The sequence below is a fragment of the Podarcis pityusensis genome (genome assembly GCF_964106645.2).
Source record: "Podarcis pityusensis genome assembly, chromosome: 1".
Taxonomy (NCBI): Eukaryota; Metazoa; Chordata; class Lepidosauria; order Squamata; family Lacertidae; genus Podarcis; species Podarcis pityusensis.
In genome coordinates this window covers 77594574-77618268 of record NC_138028.1, presented here as the reverse complement: position 1 = coordinate 77618268, position 23695 = coordinate 77594574, and the positions used below count along the sequence as shown (strand labels likewise).

General features: G+C 45.2%; 1 protein-coding gene across 3 annotated transcripts in view; it reads left to right on the top strand.

Moving 5' to 3' along the window:
* CD151 (CD151 molecule (Raph blood group)) overlaps nucleotides 1-13431 on the top strand; it is a 42780-nt gene extending 29349 nt beyond the window's left edge. For all 3 annotated transcript variants that reach the window (XM_081011692.1, XM_081011693.1, XM_081011694.1), the window contains exons 5-8: nucleotides 2399-2503; nucleotides 5909-6064; nucleotides 7994-8080; nucleotides 10813-13431. In XM_081011692.1, the coding sequence (XP_080867818.1) occupies nucleotides 2399-2503; nucleotides 5909-6064; nucleotides 7994-8080; nucleotides 10813-10872 (408 nt within the window). In that variant the 3' untranslated portion in view covers nucleotides 10873-13431. The remainder of the gene's footprint in view (nucleotides 1-2398; nucleotides 2504-5908; nucleotides 6065-7993; nucleotides 8081-10812) is intronic.
* Nucleotides 13432-23695: the final 10264 nt, after the last annotated feature.

Genomic DNA, 23695 nt, shown 5'->3' with positions numbered 1-23695 from the left:
CAAGTATACAGATCTGGTGGCCTAAAGGCAATGGGAAGATAGGTATGTGACAGAACACCGTAACTCGGGTCTTCACACATATCCTTTTATAAAACTGATGTGTGCATTTCAACAAAGCTTGATCTCCTGGGATACACCACATGCTTTCGTAAGCTGCCACCAGCTTTGCATAGATCAGCCATTCCCAACCTGGTGCTCTCCAGATCTTGCTGAACTACAGCCCCAGCCAGCGTGGTCAGAGGTTATCAAGGATGGAAGTTGTAGTCCAAAATATCTGGAGGGCACCAGGTGGGGTGGCTGTTCTAGATGGGGTTTTTTATAGTCTGTTCCCTCCACCCCATAGCCTCTTGCAGGGATTTTGTTGCATCTTATTTATTTAATGGGTAAGGTAAAATGAAGCTAACTCCTATATCCAGGTTTGCATGGAAATTGTTTAATAGACTGCCTTGAACAATTCCTAAGCAATCACACCTTCATATGGACAGAAATCATCCAGCATAGAACAGGCCAAACATTTTTTCAAAGAGAGGAAGCTTTCTTTTTCAAAAGCTGTCTGAGGAATCATTAGCTCTTAGGATGGTTATCCAATCAGCTTCCCAGGAAGGATGAGCTAATTTAAAATGCTGTTTCAGGAATGCATGGGATTGGCTTTGATAATGCAAGCAAGTGAGCATGGCATGCTGGGATTTGTAGTTTTGGAAGGGACACCAGTGTTTGTGTGGCTCCTACTTGTTTTGCAAGCCTCTGTTTCTTGTGTCTGCCACGCCTTCCTTGCAAGCCTCCTTTCCCCTTATATCTAGAGTTGAATGCACTTTGTCTTTTGTGATTCTTCCTCTTATTTTCCCCTCCTTGCTTCCCTTTCCCCCAATATGCTTATAAAACTCTGTGTATTTGCTTTTGCTGCCTTTGTTCCACGCTGCAGTTCTTTCCTATGAGCCCACAGGTAATTTATTTTGTTTTTCCTGGAAGGCATCTGCTAATTGAGTCTCTCTCTCTCTAATTTTGCTTTTGGTGCCAGCAAACCTTTTCCCCTTGTATTTGTGTGAATTATTCATCTCTAAAGCCTCATATCATTTGGGTTCAAATCAAAGCACTAGTCTGGCAAACAAATGATGCTCTAGTCACTCCTTTGATATGTTTACCTTGTACAAGTGGAATTTAAGGATGTATCACTGCTGTATTTTGATGCAAAAACCCTTGCTTTGTTTCCTGGGGCATCTGTTCCCCTCCCCAAGTGCTTCAGTGGTAGAGCATTTTCTTTAGATGCTGAAAGGTCTCTGGGCTGAGTTCCTGACATTTGCAGTTAAAAGATCTCCATGGGTTGGATTGAGAGAGATCTCTGCTCAAGATCCTACAGATATGTAGCCAATCAGGGTTGACAGGTAGTTAGCTAGACGAGTCCATAGTATAAGGCAGCTTTGTTGTTTCTGTGTACATTGTAGTAAGAGTTTGATGGAACTTTCCATGTCATTCACCAGCAGTGAAGTGCATGCATGAGAGAAAATGTAGCTCATGGTGACAACTGCAGAGTTCTACTTTCAAAAGTATTGGGGTTGCTGATAGCCTGTCTCATGAATCCAGTCAAGCCCAGGTGCTTAGGCCCAAGCCAGTGGAGCCCCAGGGCCATAAAACAAGCTAGAATTCAAGTGAAGTGGGATGCCTGTTTATTTTACAGAAAATCTTAGAAAATAAGCTTAGGCTAGAAGCGGCCAGACTTCAGGATTGTGGGATGTGTATTTGGCTTTTTAGAAGACACCCAAGGTCCACCAACTGGAGCAAAAGAGTGGCAGTGTGATTCTGGTAGAACGTTGTTGGAACACTTTCAGTAGCAGAACTAAGCTCACAGTCCAGTTGGACACAAATCAACTGCTGGTTCCCCTCCTGCAGCTTTCTTAATCTCAGCAGCCTAATTTAGAGGGGAGAAGGGGAGTGTGTCATTCCTATTGTTAAAGGATTGGGAGTCAGAATTCTTGCAGATCACTCAGATCTCACCAGCAGATTGTGATCTACCTAGGCAAAAGGGAAGAAAGGCTTGTTGCATCTGCCTGTGTTTATTTAGAGCTTGGGGATTCTCTAGAGCAGGGATGTGATCTTCCATTAGTCCTGGCCTACATGGCCAGTGGCCAGTGGCCAGGAAGTTGTGAGTTCTAGTCCTGCTACATCTGGTGAGCCACAGGGTCCTAATCCTGCTCTAGAGTAACCCACTTGCCTAACACTCTGCAACTCTCCATCTCACCTTTGTTTCCCAAATTTATTTATCTTGTAAAATTGGACGAGGGATCTATTGAGTCATTCTGGGTGCAGTTTTGTGTTGGTTATCATACAGAGAGCTATGTCAAAGAAGGATGTTATTCATATTTTCTTTCCATCCCCACTACCTTTTCCCCACCCTATGCAGCTGAATACGGAGCTGAAGCAAAATCTGAAGGAGACAATGACCCAGAAGTACATGAAGCCGGACGAAGTGTCTGTGACTAGTGCGGTGGACAAACTGCAGCAGGAGGTAGGCTTAGGAAATGGATTTAAATAGGGTGATAAGATTCTACATCTTTCGACTATGGAAGGAAGTATTCCACCAAATATGTGGAATGGTTTCTCCACTTGCCTAAAATGCACAACAGTTGATACAAGATAATAAACACCAAGGCATCTATCTGTAACAAACATCCATAAAAATGGCAAAATTAGTTTCTTTCCCAAATAGGTTTTATCTTAAACAATTGCAAACGGAGTAAATAAAGAGTTCACTTGTAATATATCAGAGGTTCAGTGCTCATTTCTTCTCTTTCCAAAATAGATTTTATCTTGAACAACTGCAAACTCAGTAATAAAGAGTCCACTTGTGATATTCCAGTGGTTCAGTGCTTGGACATCGTTCTGGTAATCAGACGTTTCGTCACTAAACTGTAGGAGGTTTGACAAACTGAAGGACATCGTTCTCTTTCTATGTTCCTCCCAATGGAAACATGCAGATGGGGACAGATATACCCCTCCTTCAAGTCGTTTACATACTGTCTTCTCTTGTATATTATTTACTACAAAACTCGATGACTAAGCTCTTTAGCGATGAAACGTCTGATTGATATCCAAGCCCTTGATATATCACAAGTGAACTCTTTATTTACTGCATTTGCAGTTGTTTAAGATAAAACCTATTTGGGAAGGAAACTGCTTTTGCCATTTTTATGGACATTTCTTGTTTGTTTACATATAGTTGCCTTGGTGATATTATCTTGTGTCGATTGCAGTAGTCTGTTCATTGTTTTATTGTTAAAATGCACAAGGGCATCTATGACGTGTATCTTCTGGCCTCATCTCTGTGAACTAGCTGGTACCATCCAGATACTGTATTTTGGCCTGCAATGCCCATCAGCCTCAGCTTGCCCTGCTGGCTGAGGCTGATGGGAGTTGTAGTCCAAAATATCTGGAGAGCAGCAGCTGGGCAGAAGCTGGTATACACAGTTGCAATTTGGACCTGCATGCTGCTGTTGCAAGAAGATCCTATGTGCTGTGGAACGGGGGTTGCAAGCTCGGGCCTGTAGATTCTGTAAACATGGTGGGAATGAGCTTCATTCTCATGTACCCCTCCTGTGCACATGGACCATTTTATTATGTGAATTGAGGTCTTGCACACACATTGATGCACAACAGGCCTTCTTTCCACCTCCCTTTTTTGTGGCAAATGCCATCTGTGTTGCAAAATGAGAGTCTAATTGCCTAGAAATATATACATATAGGCCTCTGCTCATCTGGATTGTTTGATTCATAACTGGAGAGGGGGCGCTCCAGACTTCCATTTTCTTGAGTAGCACATGAAATTATCAAATTACTGTTTTATCGCTCGCTCGCTCTCTTTTTGTAAACGGCTCTGAGGTTTGTTTGCTTTTTACAGTCAAGCGGTATATAAATTTTATGACATGAATAAATAACTATGAACCAGCCTTAAGAGATCTAGGGTTTGTGAGATACAGCTTGTCAGAATATTTGCAGAATACTTGACCACACAGAGCAGTCCCTTGGATACCCTGACTGGGCTTTCCAAATATAGATAATTTCCCCCATGCCTCCTACTTTGTACAGATCACTTTCCCATGCCTTCTACTTTGGTTAACCTCCTTGGTCAAGAGGTGCTGTACCGGGCACATGTATTATTAGCACATTGCTGCCTCTTGGCTTCATTCCTGGCACAAGAAGTCCCAAAAGAGAAGCACAAGTGCAGCTGGTTAAAATAAACAGGTGGCCGTATTTAGTGGTTGCGTCTCCGAAGCACCAATCCACTATACCTTCACATGTCATTTGAAGAGAAAAGTGAGAGCGCAGACACATCTTCATTTGGAGCAAATGTGGCAGCCTTTCCGAATGTGGAAGGTGATGAAGCCCCCTCTACTTCTTTGTCACATCTTTTTCTCGGAGCCAGTAATCTCTAGTGACAGAAGTGTATGATGGGAAATCCAGTTTACAACAGAGCACAGAGAAAAGGCAGGGATTTTATCTTCCATCAAGCAGAGAAGCCCTATTTTAGGTCATTCCATCAGGGAGCACTTGTGTTGTCTGACACACCTAGTTTGGAAAACTTGGACAGGCGTCTCATTGTTTTAGGCTGTAATTCATACAGGAGAGGAAGTGCACTCAGCTGCGTAGCTCCAAGGTTACAGAAAGTTATTTGAGACTTGCCACAGTTCAGAAAGAAGGTGAAATCTTGGCTAGTGACAGGGGAATGATTGGTTCTTACTATTCCTACTTTTTAGTTAGTAAAACCACTTTACCACAGCAATATTTTTATACTTATGCGGCTTTTTTAAATGTTGATATTCTAGACAGTAGTCCAAGCGGGAGATAACCAGAGCATGCACCGCTCTGGTGAGACAGTCCACGGGCAGGTAGGGTCTCAACCTACGTACCAGATGGAGCTGGTAAACAGCTGGCCTGGATACAGAATTGACCTGCGCCTCCATGGACAGCTGTGAGTCCAAAATGACTCCCAGGCTTCGTACTTGGTCCTTCAGGGGCACAGTTACCCCATTCAGAGCCAGGAGTCCCCCACACCTGCCTTTCCCCTCAAGAACAGTACTTGTATCTTATCAGGATTCATCCTCAATCTGTTAGCCATATTTCAAAAAGTAAAAACCAGGACACCACCAAAAATGTTGGTTGTTTTTTTTTTTACTTGCCTAAGATCCAGGACAAAGTGCCTTCTTTTGGAAATTTCCTCCTTTGATATCCCAGTAATGTCTAGGAAAATCTGGGCGTATGGCAGGCCTACACATGCAGAGCTTCTGGCTGCATGCCTAGGGTGTTTCTCTGCAGACATGACATAAGACGGGAAAATGCAAGGAAGGGAGGAGACTCGCTTGGACTGTAATGGATAGGAAGCATGTGAGCGTACAGCATGCCTGCCAGGAATGAGTTCACTCTAGCTATGACTCTTCTACACCATGCCGAATATTTGATCTGCTTACAGAGAATGTAGCTTGATACAGCGAGAACAACCAGAGTAGCCTCTTCATTGACTGTCAAAGGAGCAGCAGGATGTTTATAGGCCAGCTTACACACATCCCATATATGTATAGTTAGTAGCAGTGACATCACCATGTATATCTTTGTTCAAGGGTGGCTTTATATTTAAGGAACACTTTCTTTAAAAGAAACCAGTCAGCAGTCATGGTTAGACTCCCTTACAGAAATGCCAGCTGAACCCAGCTTGGTGTTGCTCTTGGGAAGAAATGTGCACAGCCCTCTAGCTCTGCAAAAGCTCAATAGCTCTTCTGTTGTATGACTGGTGGGCTGTATGCTCCTGCAGTTGTGCAGGCCAGAGGTACAGGCATTCACAGACATGATACCATAGACAACTTGAGTGTTGCAACATCTTTTGGCAATACGCCCTGCTTTTATGTTTGTGTGTGTTCAGTTTAAGTGCTGTGGCAGCCATAACGCTTCAGACTGGAGTGACAGCGAATGGATCAAATCTCCTGATGCGTTAAACCGGAAGTTCCCAGACAGTTGCTGCAAGACAGTGACAGATAAATGTGGCCAAAGAGACCATCCTTCGAATATCTACAAAGAGGTAAGAAATCAGACCTGAGCCGCCTCCCTCTTATCTGAAAGTTAAGTGGATGCCAGATGGCTCTGAGACTACTTTAATCAACAAGTTGCATGCAAGGCACCACAGCAGATTCAGCCTTTCAGTATGTTCTGCTACATTGCCTGAAGATTTTCTTCTAGAGTAGTCACAGAACTAGTCGCAAATAGATATTTATTTTCCTCAGCAGTTCTGTTCCAACACATGGGCAGGTGAGGCAGAGACACTTTGCCACCATCTTGTGGCGTTCTTGGGTTGTTGTTTTTACCATTTTCAGTGAAAAGGGACAAAGATTCAGACTTGGCAACCTAAACTGTATTTTTTTAAAAAAAAGTTTGTCCCCTTAAACTCAAAAATACTTGGGAAGTTTTTTTTTAACCACGGAATTCCAATTTCCCAACTGTCAGTTGATGTTTCAGTCTACAGAGTGTTCTGCCAAAGAGTGATGGCAATGAAGCAATCATTTTTCAACAGGATTCAGAGGGGGATTAAATGATATGAGGAGCATGAATAACTTCTGCAACTAAGCTTGTTTTAGTCAGGCAGAGACAGACTAGGCCTGTGCCTCAGGGCAGGATTGCTGACTGCTGGGCCCTGGTGATTCCTGCTGCCCACCCCCTAGCTTCTTTTCCAAAGTGCAATAGGACATACTTTTGGTGAGAAAAGACACTCGTTTGAAAGGAGATTCCACCATTTTGTATTTCCTTCCCCAGCTTGCCCTGGCCTCCATTTCCTCCTCATTCATCTCTTGTCTCACATTGTCTTGTTTCTACATTGTAGGCCTGTTGGGGCAGGGAACTGTCCTCTCATGTAAATCACACAGAAGTGCCATTTACGTGGCTATAAAGAAATGTATTAAATAATATTTCCAAAGAGTTGGAAAGAATAGTGAAGTATTTACATTCTGCAACATTTGCCTCCAGTCTGCCTTTTGAGATTGACCTGCCTGTGACAGGCTGCCGAAAGGAAATGTGGAACGAACGACTTGGGGAGCATCTGCATAACCAGTTTAAACACATTTCAAAACAGTCGTCCCCTCTCCTTAGGGAATCCTGAGAAATATATTTGTATGGGAAGGGACAGGAGATCCTTTAACAAAGGATTTTAAGCATCTTCCCCAAACTAGACCTCTTTGGGGGAAGACATAGAAGTTAAATTGGTACAAAGTAGTTATAAGTGTGTTCTGTAGATATTCCTTTCCATTTTTATCCTCACCAGAGCTATCCCATGAGGTAGGCAAGGCTGCGGGATGGTGACTGACTGAAAGCCATCCCATGAGCTTCACAGCTCATGGGGGATTTAAATTTGAGTCTCCTCAGCTCTGCCTTTACTGCTTGAGCTTTGAAACCATGAGCCATGTACTCATGTGCTTTCTTCCTTAGGCCACTACCCAGTGGGAATACATTTGTGGAATGATCAAACAACTTAAAAAATAAAGCTTGCCTCACACTTCAGCTAATCCTGTTATTTCTCTTGTCTGCAATGACTTGGCAAGGCAGATAAACAGGCCACCAGGAGGCCAAAGGCAATCTTTTAAAGATGGAGGCAGGCATTGAGCTTCCCTAACGCTGTGTTCTACTTCATCTTTTTTTTTTAGTGCCTGTTTATGTTAGAGGTTGGCTACTGGTGCTCCACTGATTCAAGCTACTACTACTGATTCGACTTTATAGGAGCCCTCTATTCAGGCCACATGTGTAACATGGTTAAAGTGAAGCATTAGGGCAAGAAATCCTTGCAAGGAAGAGCATTTGTTCATATGCCCCAGCCCATTTTTTTAATTTTCTTGCATTTATTTGCTGTGTGAAAACTTTTGTTCCCAGGCGAATCTTGAAACAGCACAAGAAGACACAAATTAAACTTGAAATCATGTCAACAATTTACTCTCTCTCTCTCTCTCTCTCTCTCTCTCTCTAGGGTGGCTGCATCACTAAACTGGAAAACTTCATCCAGGAACACCTGAAAATCATTGGAGCAGTGGGGATTGGCATTGCTTTTGTACAGGTATGGGCTAGTAATATGCAAGATTGGAGTGTCCAAGGTTAGAGCTTGGGAGACCACCATGCTACAGTTCCTGTCTCAGGTTTACTGTTATGAGAGTAATTGGCGACTGGGGACCTGTAAGCAAAGTCTGACCCATGGATACCTGTCATCCAGCTCACCACTGATCCGAAAGCTGCTATAGGACAGACAGACAAACAAACAAACAAACAGCGCTGCAGAAAACATATGGGTAATCAACCACAGAAGAGAAAGAGAAAGGTTTCAGGAATATCATGAAAGGTGCATACTTCCCCAGCAGGGGCTAGGCAGGAGTGTGGCATAGCACTTGGCCAATTGCTCCGGTGGTTAGCTTTAGATTGGCCTGTTGCCCACTCTGGTTGCCAACAACACTGCATTAGGGCAAAAAGGATGTCAATTTCTCTTTGCTATTGTCTGTAAATTAGAGATAATAGCTTTGCAGGATTCAGAGGATCCTGTGTGCAAATTGTAACCATGTAAAAGCAGCTGGAATTAAGCAGCAGTCAAGCACCACTGGATTCTGGAGGCTTCGTTGGGTTTGCGCTGAATGCAGGAAGTGATTCTATATTCCATCTCTGTGCCTTGAGCAATCTTCTGGTCATAGAAGTAGCTGTCATCTCTGATCTTATTTTTCTGACTCTTTCTCTCTCTCTCTCTCTCTCTCACTCACTCACTTTCAGCTCAAGTATCATCTCACATTGCACTGTGTGTGTGTGTGTGTGTGTGTGTGTGTGTGTGAATATTCTCACCCATGCCTATTTCTTTTGCAATTTTCTATATCTCCATGATTTGTGGCAATCATGAATTTCTGAAGCCAGTGTGTCCGCTGAGCACAGTATATTAACTAGCATTGCTAATGAGTTCTCAAAAGTTACTAGCCCACACCTACAAAAAGTTGCCTGCCAGCCTGCATACCTGCACTTACCTGTCTTGCCATTTGTGGTTCATTCATGGCCTCAAAAGTTGGCTTGCTTTCAGCGTTCAAATTGCTTCCCTAACTGGAGACAATTCCCACTCAATACAAGCAACCACACAAAGGACTGTTTACGTGCCAGACATTAACCTTTGACCCTGACAAGTGGCCCTCAGAAAGTTGCCCTGAATGGAATGTGGCCCTCCCCACCCCCTGGGTTCCCTGCTAAGAAGCTACAGTAGAAGCCAGCTTTGGTGGTGTTTTCTCAGATGTGAGTTATCTGATTTCACTGTGAAATTGAGAGAATGTCTCCCCCACAATCATTTTAAAGTGGCAATTTTCCAAAAACATATACACGTAAATCCCTAATAACCTGTGTGCTTAAAAAAAATCCTACAGTTTATGGAGTAAGGGATGGAGGTGCTTCTAAAGGTTTGAGGTTGCCAACTCTGGATACAAATGACTCAGTAAAAAAAAACCCCAACATACTATTTACTGAAGGGAAGGTTGTGAAAAACAGAATCTTTCTGTAAAGCAGTGAGAAGGCAGCCTCTAGTGGTAATTTGTCCCAACAGCTGCTCAGACTGAACAGTGTAATTAGAAGGGGATGCTTTTAAAACAGGGGTCCCCAAACTAAGGTCCGCGGGTCAGATAAGGCCCGAGGGACTCGTTTATCTGGCCCGTGGTGACCCACGCTGCCACCGCCTGCTCTTACCAGCACTGTGCTGCACAGCTGCCCACTTCCAGGTCAGAGGAGCACCGGAAATAGCTTGTGTGCATGCGCAAGTGTTATTTCCAGTGCACATCTGGGTCAGAGGAGGCCTGTGCACATGCGCACAAGCTAATTCTGGTGCTTCTCCGACCCAGAAGTGCACCGGAAATGGTGTGTGCACACGCGTATGGGCACATGCTCTCCCGGCCTCTGGCCCGCCACACAATCAGCGCTGGAGACACCGGCCCGAGGCGCGGTAAGTTTGCTGACCCCTGTTTTAAAATAACTTCTTTTTCTTAAAATTCAGAACACTACCAGAATAACCCACAGTGACTCTGATATCTTGGGAGTTTTGACAACCACATAGTAACTATCCATTGCTCGATTTCTCTCTTCGCTTCCCATTTCAAATAATTATGAGAATGTTTCCTTTTCCCTTTTTTTTTTTTAATGGCCAAAGGTGAAATGTGCAGTGATCTTAATGTAATCTTAATGCTGAACCAGTGCATTTCCCCCTCTCATGCCTTTGCAGCTGTCATTGTAAAGTGCAGTTCACTCAGGACTGGCTCTTTCTCACTTGGGCGAGATTTTCCTTTTACTTCTTACAGAAAACAGCTATTACCAGCTGTCCAAAGGAATGCCCTTGCTTGCAGCATCACATCTCTATTACAGCTGAGCTGCCCTGCTGGAGCATAGGAAATTACCTTGTACGAAGTCATACTTTTGGTTCATTGAGCGGTAACTGAGAGGCAGTGGCTTTCCAGGGTTTTTGACAGGGGTCAGCTACACCTGGAAATGTTGGAGGCTGAGCCTGGGACCTTCTGTGTGAAAGCGAGATGCTGTCCCCGAGCTACAGACCACTGAGCTTGCCCAGGCTTCAGGGTTCACCTGCTGAGGTTTCAGGTCATATTTTCTCTGTGCCCATATTGGAAGATCGGTCCCTTCTGACTGCAAAACTCTGTATGATTGCAAGGGACCAACATTCTCTTCCATGTGAGAAGAATGAAGAGGTGCTGAGATACATGGCTTGATGCATTGCTTCTCCTGTTGCTTACCCATGTTTTGTATTGTTGTTTTTTTGCCTTCTAGATATTTGGGATGCTCTTCACTTGCTGTTTGTACAGGAATTTGAAATCTGAGCCTTACTAGGGAAGCTTGGAAGACCACCCCACCTGCTTGACTACACCACGTTCCATCCCATCACCCTATCCTTTTAGGCGGCAGCACAGAAAAAATCAACCTCGCAAGGACTTCTGCTGCTTAAGGAAACTTATTCTTGGATCACCCAGTGCCTCTGCCAGAGAGAGAGAGATCAGTTGTCCTCCTTATGGCAGTCGTGGAGGCCCAGGGCTCACCCAGTCTTTTCTTTGTGGTCCAGAGTCATGGAGTTGTAGAATTCTTATCTGCCAGAAATGTTTCCAAGCCCAGGCCCAAGCATTCAATCTGAAAGAGAGATCATCAACGCTGCAGGGGCCCTGGCACCTTTCCTGTTTCCATTTTAGCTCTCTTTTAACCAAGACATTGACTCTCCGATCAGCTGACAACTAGCCCACAAGGATGCATAAGGCATTCACAGGTTGGGAGTTTTAAATCCTCTCTTCCTGCACCCAGAAGAAGTGCCTTTCTGGACCAGTGGAAGTTCTGATGCGACGGCTCTTTCCCATCCAAGGCAGTGCCTCCTTCTGCTGGGTAATCTCTTCTCCCGATCTCCTTGAGGTTGTGCCTGAGAGATGGATGGACTAGGTTACCCACAAAGCCGGCTGCTTCATCCTCAGGGCCTTCCCTCTGCCCCAACAGGAGGCCCCCCCTGGAGACGAGTCTTGTGCCTTTCAGGCCAGGTGTTGGAGGACGTTCTTTTGTTCTCTTAATTAGAAGCCTTGGCCTACTTTTTCCAACAGACACACAAACAATAAGCTTTCTGTTGAAATGGCTTCCTGCCTCAACTGTGCTGTCAAGATAACCCGACTCTGGAATCATGCAGCTCCCGTTTTCATAGGAATGAGCATCCTCTCCCAGAATGACACATCGTTTAACTGCGGAGAACATACTTCTACTTGCTTTTGTGTTGATCTTCAAAGTCTGATTAGCCAGCCAGGTAGTCTCTGGCTGGCATGAAAACCCAGAATTCAGCTCTCCTATTCCCCTCTCTCATTAATTTACTGAGTATGCTTCATACCAAAATGATTTCAATTGGCAGTAAGGCATAAAATTGCAAATTGAACTATTGGGTGCAAGGAGAGAAAGTGGCCGGTATCTTTTGTATCCACAGCAGTTGCCTCTTCTGCTGTACAGGAGGCTATTCTAGGAATGGCTTCCAACAGCGGGTTTGCTAGTTTTCCCAAGAATTCACCCCTCTAAAGGTTTTCACAGAATATGTTTTAGAAACAGAAAAAGCATCCTTGATAGAGTAGGTGTCCATATCCTGTTTGTATAGCCCGTGTCCAAGTATTCCTTCCCAATTCTTACATTGACCTGTTTCACGACTGCCTCACATTTTGATTTCAGTAAGGTAGCTCATCCATTTAACAGATCTTCCCACACCTTTGTAGGTCCATTGTAGCAACAGCAGCATGCTGAAGAATATACTTCCTGTAACTGATGGGGAACCAGGTGGGCCCTCCAGATGTTGGACTACAGCTCCCATCATTCCTGGCCATTGGTAATAGTAGCTGGTGGCTGATGGTCGTTGAAGTCCAATATATGGATCCCCATCCCTCTCCTATCCCACTGAAAGTCTCCCGAGTAAACAGTGTGGCTGCTTGTGTATTGGCATTCTGTAGGTTCCGTTGAAGCTCTTGCATTGCCCCTCCCATTCTTCCCTGTCCCCTTTCACACACCTGGTTGGGGGCAAGAGCAATCACATGGCCTAAGGAAGCTTTTCCCCAGTCTCTGGTGCCTTCCTGACATTGCCAGACTCCCAGCTTCCATCATACCTTACTGTGGTCGATAGCAGTTGGGAGTCCTAACAACATTGGAGGGCACCAGGCTGTGGAAAGTTGATCTAAGCCCCCACCATCACCACCAAAGGCCAGCGTATACAGGTTTTGCCCAAACTGGGAACCTAGTCTTACACTCCAGGATTTTCCTTAGCTGACTAGATGTGACTTTCTCCAACTAAAGTAGAGACTAAAGGTAATTCCATCTCCAGCCCTTTGTGGGCTCTGATAGGCAAGCACTTAATATAAACACACCACCCAAGAAAGTCCATGTCATATAATTGCCTCTCATGGGTGCAGTGAAAAATGGAGTGTCCTCTTGGCTGCTTTGCTCAGGAGGTTCAGGAACAGTTCAGGAGGCAGCTGGGGAGATGTAAAGCATGATCACACATGGTAAACGTCCTTGCAGGAGAAAGGTTTTGCGCCATTCTCACTGTAAAGGTGGGTGAGTATCTAAATTATTACAAATTAAATTGCTAAATTATTTCTTTATACCTACCTGATGTTTCTCTCCCCACTCCCCAACCTGCAAGAAAACAGAAGGTCCTGATTGCAGTTGCTTGAAACAGTATTTGACTACTGAAGTGCATTTGTGTGGATGGCTAGCTTTCTCTCCACCTCCCTCCACTGGGAAACTATATTGTGCCATGGTAAGAGAGGGCCAGGGGTTGCCAGTCAGCAACCTGTGCTTGCTCTTTGGTTTTTCCTCATATAATAACCATGCTTCAAATACAGTTTATGTTGCTGGCCAATAAAGCTAATATTGTCTGTATTTTGTCCTGTGTGAGGCCGAAGTGATAACGTGGGTTTGCGGAGTAGCCAAACACCTCATCGGTAACAGAGATGGGGGTTTGGGAGATTGTCAACTACTATATTTCAAATATTTGTGCATCACATGATGCGCCTGACAGTACCTCCTACGATGTCTCAGTCAATATCTCCTGAAAAATCCACAAAGTTCTGGAGGCAGTTTGGTCTTCCTGCTCAGTTCCTATTTCCGACTTGGCGTCGCCTGCATTGAACATGCTGCCACTTGAAAGATGAGCATGTTTGTTGGATGCCAGGATTAGACACCCACCCTTCCCATCGGTTCTGAAGAAAGAGCAGTGGTGACTGATGCAGATTGTTGGGGACACATACCTACTCCACACTTTTGTGGTCCTGTCTCTCTTTTTGTTGTTTTAAATGTGGCACTCATTTTGTGTTCTTCTGGGCCCCTTGGCAGCCATTTTGTGACTCTCAAAATTCCAAATGTGCCCAATGGTCCCCTTAGGTTGATGATCCCTCCCCGCAAACCTCACCCTTGATGTAATAGAAGCAGGCTCTTGTGCAACCCAGACTATTGTGCATCTGAAGCACACCAGAAACTCAACCTAATGAGTGAGTCCCATGTCTATCTCTGGGTTGGTTCACTATTTTTGAAACTGGAATTACAGTCATTCATACATCTATAGTTTCTGCACTGTAGCATACCATTCAATGCATGTGTAAAGCATATGACCCCCCGACCCCCGATCCTGGGCACTGTATTTTTTTTTTTAAGAGTACTGGGAATTGTAGCCCTGTGAGAGGGCAACTACAATTCCCAGTATTCACTGGGGAAACCATGTGCTTCAAATGTGTGGTATGCATGCAGCCTGGAAGGAAGCAAACCTGCATGTTAATTCTCTAAAAAGCACCTGGAAGGAAGCACCAACTAGTTCTATTTGCCACTAATATGGTTCAGCTGCAGTGAATGCTCTGCCCCAACAAGCTGGGAGAAAGAAGTTAACAGTGCCAGCCAAGCAGTGTGAAGAGTTATCTCATCCAGGTACTAAATCATTTTCCTTTTTAAGCAGAAAAAGGTTAGACTTGGTCATGCATGTTACTTTCTTTGTTCCTGTACAGACTTCTGGTGTCCGTGTGGCCAATGAGCTGGCTGGGTTTGGTTTGTCAATAGTGTGATACTTCAAGAGAGAAAGCTTTACTACAGATCTGGGAGAGAACTCTTGCTTTCATGTGCTTGGCGGATAGAGTCCTAACTCCACCCCAGGATGTGATGTGATGTGATGTTTCTGCAGAGTATTAATGAAACTAAAATATCCAGCCTTTGGTTGAACTGTCTCTGCTTTAAGTTCAGATGGGTTCAGATTGGTCTGCTGAGCCCACAGCTGCTTCTGATGTCTTTTCTGATAAGAGAGACTGTTTTAGCAGCCACTGGTAGCAAGGAGCAGCATAATTTAACTGCAGGAACGGCTTAATCAATTAGACCTTTTGAAAAATACGGCTAGGTGAGCTGGCTTTGTTTTCTAGGCGAATAAACCACTCTCTCTGCCATATAGGAGAGGAAATGTGCTTGTGATAAAAGCATTCCTTCCAACATTCATTGGATGAAAATGCCCCTATGCCATGGTAGCTTGATGTGCAAAAAAGGAGAGGGATCTCCTGCCCCTTTCACTGTTGGGATAGAAGAGGGGATTTCAGCAAGTGTAGCTTGTCATGCAAGCAACTCCTGCTGAAATTCTAGCCAGTTCCATTCCTGGGAACCTCAAGTCCCACATCTACATGGTATTTCCTCTCCCCTCCCCAACCTTTTAGCTCCCCAAGTCTAGCATCTGTTTTACCCGATTCTTAGGGGCAGTTTGAGATTTCCAGGATTGCAATACTATTCACGTGGCAATTATGCATGCTTTATGTTGCAATTTGATTCACACTTCCAGGGGTGTCCCTCCAATTGAGCTTAGAGGGGCTTGATTCTGATTAAACACAGGATTGCACTGCTAGTATGTTGCTTGTTTTTGATGGACCTTCATTCAAGACAGTTTTTCCTTCAACTAGTAAAAGTGAAGCATTTCAATTTCATGTCAAAATGTTTAGACGGGAGCACTGTATAATATTTTTCTAACTTTAAATTTATAGCTTTAAATTGTTTATAGAATTATAGCTTTAATAGAGTTTTAAAAAAAAAACACACCACCCGCAAACTAATGTGTGGTTTTCTCCAAGCCCACAAATACGTGGGCATGAGAAGAGACTAGTTGTAAACCTATGTGCACATGTGTGCATCTCTAGAAATGGGGAAAACCTCTTATTTTGCCATTAATTCCTTTCCAGCATCTGACCACTAGGTGGTGCTTGACATTACACAAGTATGTATATTTAAATGCCAAACATAGCATGCTGCAGGCTAAGAGCAAGGAGTGCTGCTTTTGTTTGTCCTTACAGTGAACTCTGCATCTGCATGTGTCCTGCAGCTGTGGTTACTGAATCAGCCACTGCCACCACAGCACAAGTTGAGCCTCCCTCTCTCCTGCAGTGGAAAGCAAACTAGGCTGGTGTTCTTATCAGCCAAGATGTCTCTGTGTCTCTCTGTGTGATACATTGCTAATCCTGAATCAAAAAGTATGTTTTCTTAAGGACCCCATTCCTTCAATAGTGAATTGTCAGCAGAGAAAGTCTCAATCTAGTGCTCCACCCATGGCATTGATGTGTTCAGTAACACTTTTCCAGCTCCCTAAGGATAGAGAAGCCATGGCCATTCATTGGCTCCAGCTCTCATCAATTCCAAGCCAGTGGCTTGGGATAGATGAGAGCCATGGCTCAACAACATGGGGTGTGTGTCTCGTGCTCCCCACCCTTGGTTTACCTGACCCAGAGCAGTGACTGTCTCAATTTGGTAAAAGCAGGATCTGTCTGCTTACTGAAGTCACAACTTAGGCTTTGAGTGCGATAGGTATAACAAAGGTGTGAACACTGCTCTAAAATGGCACATGATGTGCTTGCCAATCTGGGTTTTCATCCTCTTGAGATGGGTTGGAATTGTTTTCCCTTCACATGGTGAAGACATGAGGCAAACCAAACCCAAAAACCTGCCCAAAGACACTTGCCAGCTGAGAATGTAGAATTTGAACCCAAGTCAACCATGACTAAAAACTCCATGCAGAGGTTCACCCTGTCTTTGCTGCCATTAAATATCAAGGAGGCAAGCTCTACTGGCAATTATAAATATGGGTTAAAACTGCAGAGGAGAAAGTTACCATATTAAGTCTGCATCGTCTTTGGCTCAGGTCACTTTTCATCATCTCAAATTGGATGGGAAATCTCTGGCCGGATGCAGCTACCTCTGTTCCTCCCCACCACCACCCCCCTCTTGGGACTCTCCCCAGGCAACACCACCTTTCCAGAAAGCCTCCCTGGCAATGCTCTGCACTCCTCTCTCTCAACTGCTTTTGCCTGGCTGGAAGGTGCCCTTGAAGTCTGATGATGCTTTTTGCTTACCTGGATGGAGGATGGGGACATGACCTCTGCCTAGCTGGAATGTAGGCTACTATACAAATAGCTTCCCACTGACCAATAGGAGACCAGCACCAGGGATGATCAAGGCCTGTTTCCCGGCCAGATGACAATAAAACAGGCTCAGGTGGTGGCATAACTGCTGGCAATATGGTAACGTAACACATCTGGCCATATGTCACCAATTTAAAAAGAGTAAGTACCAAAGGTGAATCCCCTTCTCTCCCTCCACCAACAGATTGTTGAAACACTTTCAGCAACTTTCCCCTTTTAATCAGCAATAACTACCCTTTCATAACCCTGTTTAATTACCTTGATGTTCTTCCACTTGTGGTAATTAATGGAACAGGCTGTTGAGCCAAATGTTTTTGTTGATATTAACAGCACTGGCTGTCCAGTGCCAGTCAAGTATGGCAGGCGTGCACACACAGACACACACACACGGGGGGGGGGGAGACTGTTCTTTTCAAAGGTGTGCTACAGGTAGATATTCAACAGGTGCATCTCTTCTTAGCATGGAGATGCAGCAAGTGGTTTTCAAAAGGAGAAAAGGCAAGGATAATACCAGGCAGCAAGATGCTGGCTGGCATGGACAGGTCTATTATGCCTCTGACCTCCCACCAAGGAGAAAGATCTGGCTCCTCCCAAGACCCCTGGGATGCATAAAGGATCTTGGATGGGGCGGGTATGATATTAGTTTGCACAAGGTCCTTAGGTAGTCTGGAAGCAGAGCAACTCTCTCTCACACTGCTACTGCTGCTGCTGCTGCTGCTGCTGTGCAGCATAAATGACACAAAAGGAGAGGATGCCAGGGGGAGGGGGCAAGCACAAAGCTGGAGGACCAGGTGACTGCAGGGGAGGGATGAAGCCCTGCACAAAGTGAGAGCAAGCCCCCTATAGGGTGTTACTTCGTTCACATGCCCCAACCTTTTTTGCTCCTTTGCAGTTATGCATAGGTGGCTCCTTGCTTGCTTACTCCCCTTAATCCTGTTCCTCACCCTTCAGAATCCTAAAGAGCTCTGCAATCTTGTAGGGGGTATCTGGTGATGCAGCAATGATGGAAGAAAGGAGTTTCTTTGCAGCTTCTCCACAAGGACAAGAAAAATATTCCGTTTTACACTGTGCAAAAACACAAGCTGGAAGCACATGCTCAACCTACAAAGTATCCTTCGGCCCCAGCCACACTTCATTGAGAATATGAGGCTAACAATATTTTGCAACCTCACAGTGTTCTAGCAGGGAAACAGTGGCTGAAACGACTCTGCAAATATTAAATATATGCAGGGGGGGGGGGGGCCACTTGACAGCAAGCTCAGTCCTTGGCAACACTCACATTTTACTTATTTACTTTGATTGACAACCTGCCTTTCGGTAAAACATTCCCACATGGAATCTTAGTAATCGAAATAACTGCACAATAATAAACCATATTTCTTTTTAAAATACTGTACTAAGTATACTGAGAGCTATGCATCTCGGAGACGATAAAGTCATCCATCCTTTTGGAATAAAAGCGTTTTCAAAGCCCATTTTAAACTGAGAAGGTATGTGGTGGAGCTCCTAAGAAAGGAAGCCTCACAGCTGTGGTGCCACTCCTGAAAAGGCCCTGTTTCTCTGAGGTGCACTGAGGGAGAGTCAGTGGGCAGGCCCTCCGAAGCTGTGCTTAGGGTTTGGGCTTTCTTAACAGCTCTGGCAAGTTGTAGTAGTCCTGTGCTGGAGCTATTCAGTTGTATATTTTTGTTTCTAGTGCTTCAGTTCCCCCATAGTGTAGTGGAGATACCAGGACTGAGCAGGAGCAGCTTACTGGCAAGCAAATTTATGAAGGGGTATTTCTCTCCCTTCTGGTCTGTGATAGAGAGGAAAATCACTGTCTGTGCTCTTTGGAGATTGAAGAACTGATTTCTCCTCCCCACGGTAGTGCTGGGCTGGGAGAAGAGGAACCTTTATTCACAGCGCTGCAATGGGAGGACACCCCACTTCGCTGCTCAGTGGAAGAGCAGGGTTTGCATATTCATACCAGCCTGTCGGGTGTGTGGTCATGCTCGGTCTTTGGCAAAGCCCACTTTTGTTTTGGCCACATCCTCCACTGATATGCAGCCTTGGGAGGTTGGCCAACAGCAGATATGGCCCCCGGGCACCCCTTGGAAGTAAACACAACTCAGCAGGGGCATAATTCTATGCAGGATGGCACTGTTTGCCACAATGCCCAAGTAGCTCTCGGAAGGATGCTTATACCATGATTGTGTGGCCCAGAGAGGGAGTGTGGAACCTTGGTGAGTCTAGCAGTCCATCCAGTTTGTTTAGGCAGGAGCCCTGGCAGGGAGTGGTCCTGGCAGCTTTCCTCGGCAGTCGCTGGGGCTGTGTGGGGCTGTCAGCTGCACTCCTGCAACCCCCCCCCCTTCCCCTCAGTCAGCAGGGCGAGAAAGGGTCGCATGTTTGGTTCAATTCATTTCCTCCTTGGAATCTGGCCAAGCTGCTGAGTATTTAGAGAAGCCTAACCGCTCTTTAAAGCCATGTCATCAAGAGCAGCCAAGAAAATGCTGGTGGTATCTTATGACTTATGGCGGCGGGGGGAGGAATGGGCAGGAAAGATAAAACACCCACACAGTCCAAATGAAAGGTCAATTTTGGGGTGGGTGGGAAGGTTATTTTCTTCACTAAATAACTGAAATCATGCAAGCAGCAAGTATAGCATGTCTCCGGCACATAGATTTGGTGAATCACTCTGTCTCAGAGGGCCGTTTAACTAGCAGGGAATTTGAAGATTGCCTTCATTTGCTAGAAGGGAAGCACATTCCCCTTAGCATTGTGGCGGGTTCCTATTCTCTCTCGCACACGGAGCCCATTAGGGTTGGCAGCGCTCTCCACCCCCCCTCTCTCTCGTGTGTGTGTTTTTACCTTCTAATCACTCCTATTGCAGACAAAGAGATTTTTCAGGGCACTTGTGAGCAGCGAGGAGCAGATTCCGCGCAATAAAAGATTCCTGCCCAGCCAAGATAATGATCTCTCCAATTTAAGCAGTCTTCCACCTCCACCCACTGCAACCTGCCACTGCCATTCTGCCAAGTGGGCCCAGTGGAAGAGCATTCTCCCCTTGGCCTCCAAAAACAAGTCCTTCCCAGCCCTCTCTTGGCAGGAAGATGAAGGAAGCAGGCCACCTCCTCCTCTGCCTACGGACATGGTGCCCTGTTTAAAAGGATATTTGAAACGAGGAGATCCTCCCTACCTCCAAGCACAGTCATGGGGCTACCCACTTCCCATTCAAAGCAAAACAAAACAATGGGAGCCTTGCTGATGATTTTACTACATCACAACCTGCAGCTCACAATTCACATTTTATTTCCTGCACCCGGTGTGCTGCCAAGTATCCACTTCGCAATGGCTATTTGGCTGCTTTCTTTTAATAGGCTTGCCTCCCACTTCTCTCCAGCCTGCATGAGGCAGCTCACAACAATCACATAGCTAAAACAACACACAAATATATCAGCTACAAAACTCACAGAGGACATAGAGGCACTGTATATTTCACCCAGCACCCATTCACTCACGAGCAAGGCATGACTCTCTCTGCTGCTGAAAACAGGCACCCTTCCCCAAAGCCAAGGAGGATACATTCAGAGGAATCACTGCTGGAAGACTGTTCCATGGACTTGGTCTCGGAACAGGACGAAATGCATCATGGGGCAATGGGCTCATTCACATTTTGACTTGTCCTATATTTTGATTGGTCTGTATACCAGTCCTCAAAATGCTCCATCTGCACTAAGATCCATACGTTTGGTTTGTTCTACGTGGTGTAGCAAAACCTATACTCGTTATATTCAGGCACAAAGCTTATCCCAAGAAAAGAACATATAATGACTCAGAAGGCCATAAAGGATGAATGTAAGCCAGAGAAATGCTCACCATACACCCGTGATATATCAAATCTGCATGCTTTTATTATGTGCTCACTAATGCTATACACCTTTATATCTAGATTTTCTGGGGCAGCTTTTCATTCCTAGGACCTCTTCCTGATATTAATTATTTTTCAAGAGACACGCATGTCCAAACCTTTTAGACTAGAAGGGTGTCTTCCAAGGATGTATGCCCTCTTATTGTGTATCAAGGAGATAATCAGATATGTTATCCGACAGCTCTCCTTCCTTACAAATCCCTTTCTGTTCATCGCACTTGGGAGCTCTGTCACATTGGGCCTTGTCCTTTGCAGCTATCAGTATGTTGTCTTGCCGCCCCAACCAATCCTTTTTCTGGGCTGCCTAAAGAGAAAGGTAATACTTTTCTATTATGCATCCCCATGCTGGGTGCTATTATAGAGTATTTTACATTTACTGTATCTAAATTAAATCTCATCCCATTTAAACTCATCCATTTGGCTGAGGTCTCTCCGTCACTAAGTGATTCCATTTATCTGCGGTTTTCGCAAGCCCTCCTTGTTTGATCCGTGAGCATGATCAATATTGCAATGTATTTTCACCTCCAAAACCACTAATGAAGATTTTTGAGAGCAGCCAGCTTGAGACTGACCTGGCACTTCCTGCTCCTAACTGGCTGCATGGGTGTTCTGCATAATTGATTTGTTGACGGGCTGTCAGCTAGCTCTTCTCAGCAATATTCTCAATGGAGATATTTCAGTGATTTGTCACATGTTTAGAGTGGGCAGCCTCGAGTCAAAGAGGATGGTGCCTTTCCATATATTTTCAAAAAGTTGCCATTCTCTCTGACTCTTAGAATGCTTCACATATACTATCAGCCTTCATTGGAGGTAAAGGATTGTGAGACTAGGTGGGTATGGCTTTGTCAGGCGAGCACTCATTCTCTTGGCTTGTGATCTATCAGGCTGATGGGTCTTTGGGATTAGACCCAACCTGATGTTTTAGACCACAATTCCCATCACCAGTGCTATTTTTTCTAGAAAAAGAGGTGCCGGAACTCACCATGAATGCCTCCCTTGTTCTCTTAGAATGGCAATGGCGCCTACCTGAGAGGTGCCAGAACTGAGTCCCGGCTGGAAAAAAAGCTCTGCCCATCACCCGAGACATCATTGCCAGTGATCGGGGATTATTTATTTCTTTTAACAGATGCATAACCTGCTTTTCAAGGAAGAAAGCAGCTTATAAAACACGCATAACCAATAAAATATAGTTTTAACCCATCTAAAACATATCCTTTGTAAGACAGCTAAAAGCCAACACAAAAACAACGGATACTCAGCATAATTAGACCTTCCAAAGCACAAACTACAACACTGTTTCCACAGCTTTGTTTCCAATTAACCACTGAATTAATGGCAGCTGTAGTCCAAAAAATTTGGGGGATACCCAGTTGGGACTAGATAACCTTCCAGCTGTGATCTTGTGTGAACTGTAGGAAATCCCTGTCCTCCAGCTGTTTCCTGGGAGTGCTGCCACCCTTTCCCAGGACCTTCGCAACCAGCTGTACTTTTAAAATCCTGAACCTTGCATCTGGAGCTTCTAAACACCAAGTTGCCTCATGTGTTGTATTAATATTTATCTGTGCAACACTTTGATAAGAAAAACTCTGATGCTTTCTGATTAGAAAAGATGCTTTGTGTAGGTCTCCGCCTAAAGCCTTTCTGTATCTAGCTATATTAAATTCCCTTTGTCAGCTAAATCTGCAATTTTGTCAAAGGAGGCTATTGGAGTCTGTCTGGCACGATCTGTGCTTTATGAACCCAAGTTGCTTATCACTCACCGTGTTGTTCTTTCATAAGGGCTGACATATCGATTCCCATAAAACATTAGCCTGGCTTGGAAATGCAGGCTTGCCACAAGTGAGTGAAACTGACAAGCTGCATGAGAGCTGCCCATTCTTCCATGCAGAGAGGGCTAAAGGACAGTGGCTCCTCTCCCAGGAGGGAATGTCTGCTTCTTGGAGAGCTGGGCCATCGAGGCCATTAGCAGTGGACCAACACATTAAGATGGGCTCGTGCATGTATGTAGCATACACAGCTGGGATAGCTCAGTTGATTAGAGCATGGTGCTGATAGTGGCAAGGTTGCAGGTTCAATCCCCCTATGGGGCAGCTGCATATTCCTGCATTGCAGGGGATTGCGCTAGATGATCCTCAGGGTCCCTTCCTAACTCTACAATTCTATGATTCCAGGATGCAAAAAAGGAAGCGGCTTCCAGCTTACTCACAATTGTCAGAGGTTGATCTATTAGGGCAAAAGGGGCACCGTCCCTACCAACCTCAGTGCTCCCCCAGGGAGCTGCTCCAGTCCAGAGGAGGGCACTGCCTGTCAGTTTCCTCCTCCTCTTCATTCTTAGTGTTACAACTCAGCAGGGAGGCGGACAAGAACAAACTAGAATTAGTTGCTTCAGCAGTATTATTGGATCTGGCTCTGCCCCCTGCTGGTTTCCCTGCCTCCCACCTTACCAGTCCCAAGGGGTACCTCCCACCCCTGCACACAATTGTTGAAGTGGGCAAGAGGATATGGAATGTGCAATGCAACACCATTTGAGTGCCAAATGAAAGGGCCACTCCAACAAAACAGGCAGTTGAGGTTGTCACTGGGGGCACCATTTGCTTAAAAACCTCCAAGGAAGGAGAGTCCACCACCTCTCGTGGTCACTGCCCTCGCCAAGATTTGCTGCTGCCTTCTCCCCCCACCCTCGCTCACCGATGGGCCACAGCAGGACATGCAGCTGACAGGGAATCCCAGGGATTGAACTGAAAACCTCAGGGAGGTGGGCAGGGAAGGGACAAGAAGGACCCGCAAAACCAATGACAAGCTGCAT